Source organism: Juglans microcarpa x Juglans regia, chromosome 3D (assembly GCF_004785595.1).
Source record: "Juglans microcarpa x Juglans regia isolate MS1-56 chromosome 3D, Jm3101_v1.0, whole genome shotgun sequence".
Classification (NCBI taxonomy): domain Eukaryota; kingdom Viridiplantae; phylum Streptophyta; class Magnoliopsida; order Fagales; family Juglandaceae; genus Juglans; species Juglans microcarpa x Juglans regia.
The window spans coordinates 17,083,429-17,093,169 of NC_054598.1; the positions used below are offsets into that span (position 1 = coordinate 17,083,429).

The window sequence follows — 9,741 nt, forward strand, 5'->3', positions numbered from 1 at the left end:
ATCCCTCAACATACGCCTCATCTCCCCTAACATCGCTTGCATTTGGAGGTTTGGAACTGGAGGTTGTCGAAATTCTTCGGTTGTGTCTTCTTCTTGATTATTAGACATGTTTTAAAATCTGCAAACAAAGTTAGAATCCTCACAAGCACTCCCTCACGTGTTTCACTCAAGAATTGATACACTTGCACTCGTGTTTTCACTCTAAACGGCTTTTACCCTCTCATATGGTCTCACACACTCTTGCCTTTTTCCACTCTTCTATGTCTTCTTTAGTTCGTAATCGAACTTCAAGAAACCCATTCAAAATAATCCAGCAGCAATTCAGAAAATAAACAACCAAAACTCATCAAAAGTTCAAGTACTTGAATAAGGTGAGATACAAGATTGAAAGGAACCAGTTTTCTTACTGGAATCGTGTACCTTTTTTTTTTCTTTTTAATGTCTTTTTTTTTTCTTTTTTTTTTTCAGCAAAGAACAGGAAATAGAACGAAAATAAAAGATAGACAAACTTATCTTAGAACCAAAGCTCTGATACCAAAATGATATGAACTTCACCAACAATTGTGATGAAACCCGATAACAATGATGGCTTGGAACCCCAAGATCGTATTGACAAGATTTGTTGAGCCTTGACCAGTCACCCAACTAGATGAAAGCCAAGACTACCAAGGATTGAAAATGCCACACCAAGAAATCAGAATCAAGGTGATAAGTTTGGAGCTTGAACGCCACAAGATTAACTTGAGAAGTTCAAAGAGTTCTTTGAAGAACCAAGAGGAACACAAGACCTCACAAAGACAAATAAGCTTTTGAAATTTCAAATCTGATATTAAAACTCGAAATAACCCCTCTATATACTTGGAACAACCCTCCAAGAATAGGAAAAGTCATAACTACAGCTTTAAAAGCAACACAAATATTAACATAACAAGTCCTACGATTTTTAGGCCTCTTGGACTTCTAGAGGCAGCCAGAAATGACTACATTCAATGTATTTCAGGTACCCAGGCAAGACCAAGTTCATTCACCTATTTAATATTCTTGAAACTTAACAAATTCACGTCCTTTAATGGACAGACCATTCATCATATTTCTACGTGCTAATTAGCCTCTTCAATTGCCTTGATGACATGGACTAAGTCTTGAATATTATTTGAGCCCATCTTGGTCTTTTTAGAATCAGCCCAATTCTCTTAGATTAGCCCATTTAGTGCTTCCTTGAAACGTTTGGCTCTAAGTCTTGTAATTGGGCCACTAGGAAGTGACAAAGGGTCTTGTGCAAATTCAGCTCCATTCCCACTTGTATGATCAGGATGTCCAGCTCCTTGGTTTGCATCATTCTCCCCCTCTTGGGAAGGATTTGTCCTCAAATCATCACCTACATCAAAAGGAGACAAATCAGCAACATTAAAGCTTGCATTGACACCATACTCACCTGGTAATTCAAGCTTGTAGGCATTATCATTGATGCGTTCTACTACTTGAAATGGCCCGTCACCCCGAGGTAGGAGTTTTGAACGCCGCTTCTCTGGAAAACGGTCCTTCCTTAAGTGCAACCAAACCCAATCTCCTGGTTGAAACACTACCTTCTTGCATCCCTTGTTGGCTTGATGGACATATTGTTTAGTCCTCCTTTCAATGTTCAGCCATGTCTTTTCATAAATCATCTTTACAAATTCTGCATTCTTTTTGCCATCTAAGTTCACACGTTCACTCAAAGGTAAAGAAGTTAAATCCAAAGGTGACAATGGGTTAAAGCCATAAACAATTTCAAATGGTGAAAACTTAGTTGCAGAATGTATACTTCTAATGTAAGCAAATTCAACATGTGGCAAACAATCTTCCCATGCTTTTCAAGTTCTTTTTAATGATAGCACGCAATAAAGACGACAAAGTTCTATTTACTACTTCAGTTTGGCCATCCGTTTGTGGATGACAAGTAGTAGAAAACAACAACTTAGTTCCCAACTTTCCCCACAAAGTCTTCCAAAAGTAACTCAAAAACTTTGAATCCCTATCAGAAACAATGGTCTTAGGCATACCATGTAACCAAACAATTTCTTTGAAGAACAAATCAGCTATATGTGATGCATCATCAGTTTTATGACATGCAATAAAGTGTGCCATCTTGGAAAATCTATCTACCACCACAAAAACTGAATCTCTCCCCCTCTTAGTCCTAGGTAAACCTAAAACAAAATCCATAGAAATATCAGTCCAAGGTTCACTAGGTGTTGGCAAAGGGGTGTACAAACCATGGGGTTTCAACTTAGACCTAGCCTTTTTACAAGTGATACACTTCTCACAAATTCTTTCCACATCACGTTTCATATGGGGCCAAAAAAAATGTTCATGCAAAATTCCTAAAGTCTTAGCTACACCAAAATGACCCATCAAACCACCACCATGAGCTTCTCTCACAAGCAATTCGCGCAAAGAACATATTGGCAAACACAGTTTATTTTCCCGAAACAAAAATCCATCATACCTAAAAAACTTACCAAACGCCATTTTTTCACATGCATTGAACACATCACCAAAATCAGAATCTTGAGCATACAATTCCTTAATGTTTTCAAAGCCAAGCATTTTTGTATCTAAAATGGAAAGTAAGGCATTCCTTCGGAACAATGCATCAGCCACCACATTTTCCTTACCTTGCTTATATCTGATCACATACGGAAATGTTTCAATTAATTCCACCCACTTGGCATGGCGTTTGTTCAACCTTTGCTGTCCTTTCAAATGCTTCAAAAACTCATGATTTTGGTGAATCACAAACTCCTTTGGCCAAAGATAGTGTTGCCAATTTTCCAAAGCCCTCACCAAGGCATACATCTCCTTATCATAAGTAGGGTAATTTAGGGCTGCCCCACTCAACTTTTCCCTGAAATAAGCAATTGGACGGCCTTCTTGCATCAAAACAGCTCCAATACCTATGCCTGAAGCATCACACTCAATTTCAAAAGTTAGGTAAAACAAGCAAAGGCGCATTAGTTAACTTTTCTTTGATCAGACTAAATGCCCGTACTTGTTCTTTTCCCCACTTAAACGGCACATTTTTCTTGATGACTTCAGTAAGAGGGGCGGCTAAGCTACTAAAATCAAGCACAAACCGTCTATAGAAGCTAGCTAAGCCGTGGAAACTCCTCACTTGGCTGACTGTTGTAAGCGTTGACCACTCATGGATTGCCTTCACCTTTTCCTCAACCTCAATTCCTCTCTTACTAACAACAAAACCAAGAAATACAAGCTTATCTGTGCAAAAGGTGCACTTTTTGTGTTTAGCAAACAACCTTTCTTTCCTTAGAATTTCCAAAACAAATTTCAAATGCAATACATGTTCTTCCAAATTTTTGCTATAGATCAGGATATCATCAAAATACACAACTACAAATCTGCCAATAAATGCTCACAAAACATGGTTCATCAAACGCATAAATGTGCTCGGAGCATTAGTTAAACCGAAAGGCATCACTAACCACTCATACAAACCATATTTAGAGTCTTAAAAACAGTTTTCCATTCATCACCTTCTTTCATCCTAATCTGATGATATCCACTCTTAAGATCAATTTTTGTAAAGACACAAGAACCATGCAATTCATCGAGCATATTATCTAGTCTAGGAATGGGATGACGATACTTTACCGTTATGTTGTTGATGGCTCGGCAGTCAACACACATCCTCTATGTTCCATCCTTCTTAGGAACTAACAGCACCGGAACCGCACAAGGACTCATACTTTCACGCTCATACCCCTTCAATAATTGAAGGATGGAACTCACTTTTTTTTGCAATGTAATTGAATTTTTCCTCTCTTACTCTCACTATAGCGGAAATCTTCTCTCTTTCTTTTTCACTCTGATCAATGTTTTTCTCTCCTTTTTTTTGAAAGTCTTTTTTTTTCAGTTTCGGCCTTCCTTTCCATTTCCTTTTTTTTTTTCATTCAAACTTTGTAACTTTAATTGGTCCTCCCTGACCTGTTTTGGAGTTAATGGCACAAGAGTAATAGGTTGCCTATTAAGAGTGAAGGAATACTTATTTGTGAATCCATCATGCGTAAACCCTCAGAACATACTGCCATGGTCTTCCCAATAGTAAATGGCATGCGTGCATAGGAACCACATCACAAAGCACCTCATCCTCATATTTGCCAAAGGATAATGCCACCAACACTTGTCTTGTCACCTTGATTTCCCCACATTCATTCAACCACTGAAGCCGGTAAGGTTGAGGATGTTTCAAGGTAGTTAAAGCCAATTTCTCCACCAAATAAGTGCTGGCTACATTTGTGCAACTCCCACCATCGATAATGACACTGCAAACTTTGTTATTTACAAAGCACTGAGTATGAAACAAGTTCTCCCTTTGGTTACTTTCTTCCTCCTTAACCTGCACATTGAGAACTCGCCTTGCAACCAATAAATCTCCAACCACAGCATTTTGCTCATCGTCAGCATCCTCCATAGATGGCATATCATCATTATCTACTTCTTCCTCATTTTCTGACTCAAGCTCTCCTTGGGTATTTATCACCATCACTCTCTTGTTTACACACTGGCTGGCTATATGTCCGCACCCCTGACATTTAAAACACTTAATATCACGTGTTTTAGAATTTGAAGTCTCGATTGTACCTGAAGTAGTGGCGGTCTTTAAGTTGGCATTCTTAGAGGATTCAAATTTTGGCTTATTTTGTTGCTGCTCGTCCCTTTTTGGAGTTGTCTTCCACGAGCTGGTTGTAGCCATAGGCAGTCCCCTCTTGTTCCTCCACCTTTATGGCTTGATGCACCATATCCGTCAACTCAACATAGTGCTGCATCTCAACTATATCCGCAATCTCACGATTTATACCGTGCAAAAACCTAGCCATGGTGGCTTCCCGGTCCTTTTCTACATTAGTCCGGATCATAGCTACCTCCATCTCCTTGTAATACTCATCCACACTCTTAAATCCTTGAATTAACCTCTGTAATTTTTGATACAATCCCCTATAATAGTGGCTGGCTACAAAACGCTTCCTCATAAGCATTTTCATTTCCTCCCAAGTGTCCACGGGTGGCTCTCTATTCCTCCTCCTATTAATCAGTAATTGATCCGACCACACAATGGCATAATCGGTAAATTCAATTGCAGCCAACTTAACCTTCTTTATCTCTGAGTAGTTGTGACAATCAAAAACCATCTCCATTTTAGTTTCCCACTCCAAATAAACTTCAGGATCATTTTTACCTTGAAAAGATGGGACTTTAATCTTTATATTTCCTAAATCGTTATCCCTCCTAGGCCTACCCTTCCTAGCTTCTCTATTTCTATACCCACGCTCAATCCTGCCTCTGTTCAAATATTGCTCCTCAAACTCCTCCGACTCCGCCTCTCCATCAACATTCCGCCATGCCCACCACGCTGCCTATTGTGGATGTCATGTTGCTGGCCCCTAGGAGTTTCCGCTTCTACCTTGTCCAACCTTTCGTGAATAGGTTCTAATTCAGCCCTCAACATACGCCTCATCTCCCCAACCTTTCGTGAATAGGTTCTAATTCGCTTGCATTTGGAGGTTTGGAACTGGAGGTTCTCGAAATTCTTCGGTTGTGTCTTCTTCTTGATTATTAGACATGTTTTAAAATCTGCAAACAAAGTTAGAATCCTCACAAGCACTCCCTCACGTGTTTCACTCAAGAATTGATACACTTGCACTCAGTTTTTCACTCTAAACGGCTTTTACCCTCTCATATGGTCTCACACACTCTTGCCTTTTTCCACTCTTCTGTGTCTTCTTTAGTTCTTAATCGAACTTCAAGAAACTCATTCAAAATAATCCAGCAGCAATTCAGAAAATAAACAACCAAAACTCATCAAAAGTTCAAGTACTTGAATAAGGTGAGATACAAGATTGAAAGGAACCAGTTTTCTTACTGGAATCGTGTACCTTTTATTTTTTTTTAATGTCTTTTTTTCTTTTCTTTTTTTTTTCAGCAAAGAACAGGAAATAGAGCGAAAATAAAAGATAGACAAACTTATCTTAGAACCAAAGCTCTGATACGAAAATGATATGAACTCCACCAACAATTGTGATGAAACCCGATAACAATGATGGCTTGGAACCCCAAGATCGTATTGACAAGATTTGTTGAGCCTTGACCAGTCACCCAACTAGATGAAAGCCAAGACTACCAAGGATTGAAAATGCCACACCAAGAAATCAAAATCAAGGTGATAAGTTTGGAGCTTGAACGCCACAAGATTAACTTGAGAGGTTCAAAGAGTTCTTTGAAGAACGAAGAGGAACACAAGACCTCACAAAGACAAATAAGCTTCTGAAATTTTAAATCTGATATTAAAACTCGAAATAACCCCTCTATATACTTGGAACAACCTTCCAAGAATAGGAAAAGTCATAACTACAGCTTTAAAAGCAACACAAATACTAACATAACAAGTCCCCCGATTTTTAGGCCTCTTGGACTTCTAGAGGCACCCAGAAATGACTAAATGACTAAATTCAATGTATTTCAGGTACCCAGGCAAGACCAAGTTCATTCACCTATTTAATATTCTTGAAACTTAACAAATTCACGTCCTTTAATGGACAGACCATTCATCACATTTCTATGTGCTAATTAGCCTCTTCAATTGCCTTGATGACATGGTCTAAGTCTTGAATATTATTTGAGCCCATCTTGATCTTTTTTGAATCAGCCCAATTCTCTTGGATTAGCCCATTTAGTGCTTCCTTGAAACGTTTGGCTCTAAGTCTTGTAATTGGGCCACTAGGAAGTGACAAAGGGTCTTGTGCAAATTCAGCTCCATTCCCACTTGTCTGATCAGCATGTCCAGCTCCTTGGTATGCATCAATAAGTGGGTAATTTAGGGCTGCCCCACTCAACTTTTCGCTGAAATAAGCAATTGGACTGCCTTCTTGCGTCAAAATAGCTCCAATACCTATTCCTGAAGCATCACACTCAATTTCAAAAGTTTTAGCAAAGTTAGGTAAAACAAGTAAACATGTATTAGTTAACTTTTCTTTGATCAGACTAAATGCCTCTTCTTGTTCTTTTCCCCACTTAAACGGCACATTTTTCTTGATGACTTCAGTGAGAGGGGCGGCAAAGCTACTAAAATCACGCACAAACCGTCTATAGAAGCTAACTAAGCCATGGAAACTCCTCACTTGGCTGATTGTTGTAGGCGTTGGCCACTCATGGATTGCCTTCACCTTTTCCTCAACCTCAATTCCTCTCTTACTAACAACAAAACCAAGAAATACAAGCTTATCTGTGCAAAAGGTGCACTTTTTGAGGTTAGCAAGCAACCTTTCTTTCCTTAGAATTTTCAAAACAGATTTCAAATGCATTACATGTTCTTCCAAATTTTTGTTGTAGATTAGGATATCATCAAAATACACAACTACAAACTTGCCAATAAATGCTCGCAAAACATGGTTCATCAAACGCATAAATGTGCTCAGAGCATTAGTTAAACCGAAAGGCATCACTAACCACTCATACAAACCATATTTAGTCTTAAAAGCAGTTTTTCATTCATCACCTTCTTTCATCCTAATCTGATAATATCCACTCTTAAGATCAATTTTTGTAAAGACACAAGAACCATGCAATTCATCCAGCATATCATCTAATCTAGGAATGGGATGATGATACTTTACCGTTATGTTAATGATGGCTCGGCAGTCAACACACATCCTCCATGTTCCATCCTTCTTAGGAACTAATAGCACTGGAACCGCACAAGGACTCATACTTTCACGCTCATACCCCTTCAATAATTCACTTACTTGCCTCTGAAGTTCCTTGGTCTCCTTGGGATTACTCCTATAAGCAGGTCGGTTTGGAATTGATGCACCAGGCATGAAATCAATTTGATGTTCAATCCCTCGGATTGGAGGTAAACCATAAGGTACCTCTTCGGGAAGGACAACTTCAAACTCCTGCAAAAGAGAAACAATATCGCTAGGCAAAGCACCGACGAGATCATTAGTACATAAAAGAGCCTTCTTGTACATGAGTACAATAAGGGGCTGGTGTGAAAATAATGCTCTCTTGATCTCACTTTTTTTGCGATGTAATTGAATTTTTCCTCTCTTGCTCTCACTATGGCCGAAATCCTCTCTCTTTCTTTTTCACTTTGATCAATGTTTTTCTCTCCTTTTTTCTTAAACTCTTTTTTTTCAGTTTCGGCCTTCCTTTCTTTTTCCCTTTTTTTTTTTTCATTTGATCTTTGTAACTTTAATTGGTTCTCCCTGACCTGTTTCGGAGTTAATGGCACAAGAGTAATAGGTTGCCTTTTAAGAGTGAAAGAATACTTATTTGTGAATCCATCATGAGTAACCCTCAGATCATACTGCCATGGTCTTCCCAGTAGAAAATGGCATGCTTGCATAGGAACCACATCACAAAGCACCTCATCCTCATATTTGCCAATGGATAATGCCACCAACACTTGTCTTGTCACCTTGATTTCACCACATTCATTCAGCCACTGAAGCCGGTAAGGTTGAGGATGTTTCAAGGTAGTTAAAGCCAATTTCTCCACCAAATAAGTGCTGGTGTGCAACTCCCTCCATCAATAATGACACATCAAACTTTGTTATTTACAAAGCACTGAGTATGAAACAAGTTCTCCCTTTGGTTACTTTCTTCCTCCTTAACCTGCACATTGAGAACTCGCCTTGCTACCAATAAATCTCCAACCACAGCATTTTGCTCATCATCGGCATCCTCCAAAGATGGCATATCATCATTATCTACTTCTTCCTCATTTTCCGACTCAAGCTCTCCTTGGGCATTTATCACCATCACCCTTTTGTTTACACACTGGCTGGCTAAGTGTCCCCGCCCTTGACGTTTAAAACACTTAATATCACGTGGTTTAGAACTTGAAGTCTCGGTGTTACCTAAAGTTGTGGCAGTCTTTGGGTTGGCACTCTTAGATGATTCAAATTTTGACTTATTTTGTAGCTGCTCGTCCCTTTTTGGAGCTGCTGTCTTCCACGAGCTGGTGGTAGCCATAGGTTGTCCCCTCCTAGCCAATCCCTTTCGTTTGAATTGTTCCTCCACCTTTATGACTTGATGCACCATATCCGTCAACTCAACATAGTTCTGCATCTCGACTATATCCGCAATCTCGCGATTTAAACCGTGCAAAAACCTAGCCATGGTAGCTTCCCGGTCCTCTACTACATTAGCCCGGATCATAGCTACTTCCATCTCCTTGTAATACTCATCCACACTCTTAACCTTCTTTATCTCTGTGTAGTTGTGACAATCAAACACCATCTCCATTTTAGTTTCCCACTCCAAATAAACTTCAGGATCATTTTTACCTTGAAAAGATGGGATTTTAATCTTTATATTTCCTAAATCATTATCCCTCCTTGGCCTACCCATTCTAGCTTCTCTATTTCTATACCCACGATCAAACCTGCCTCGGTTCAGATATGGCTCGTCAAACTCCTCCGACTTCACCTCTCCCTTAACATTCTGCCACGGAACACGCCCACCTTTGGCCTATTGGGATGTCATGTTGCTGGCCCCCAGGAGTTTCTACTTCTACCCTATCCAACCTTTCGTGAATAGGTTCTAATTTAGCACTCAACATACACCTCATCTCGCCTAACATCGCTTGCATTTGGAGGTTCGGAACTGGCGGTTGTCCAAATTCTTCGGTTGTGTCTTCTTCTTGATTATTAGACATATTTAAAATCTACAAAACAAGGT

At 39.4% G+C, this 9,741-nt stretch overlaps 1 protein-coding gene across 1 annotated transcript; it reads right to left on the reverse strand.

Annotated features, from left to right (window-relative positions):
- Window positions 1-5,344: 5,344 nt before the first annotated feature.
- On the reverse strand, window positions 5,345-9,306 carry LOC121255094. The gene is made up of 5 exons (XM_041155382.1): window positions 8,620-9,306; window positions 8,270-8,503; window positions 7,671-7,952; window positions 6,821-7,505; window positions 5,345-5,631 (listed from the first exon to the last, which is right to left on the reverse strand). The coding sequence occupies exons 1-5, from the start codon at window positions 9,304-9,306 to the stop codon at window positions 5,345-5,347; spliced, it is 2,175 nt and encodes a 724-aa protein (XP_041011316.1).
- Between the last annotated feature and the right edge of the window lie 435 nt (window positions 9,307-9,741).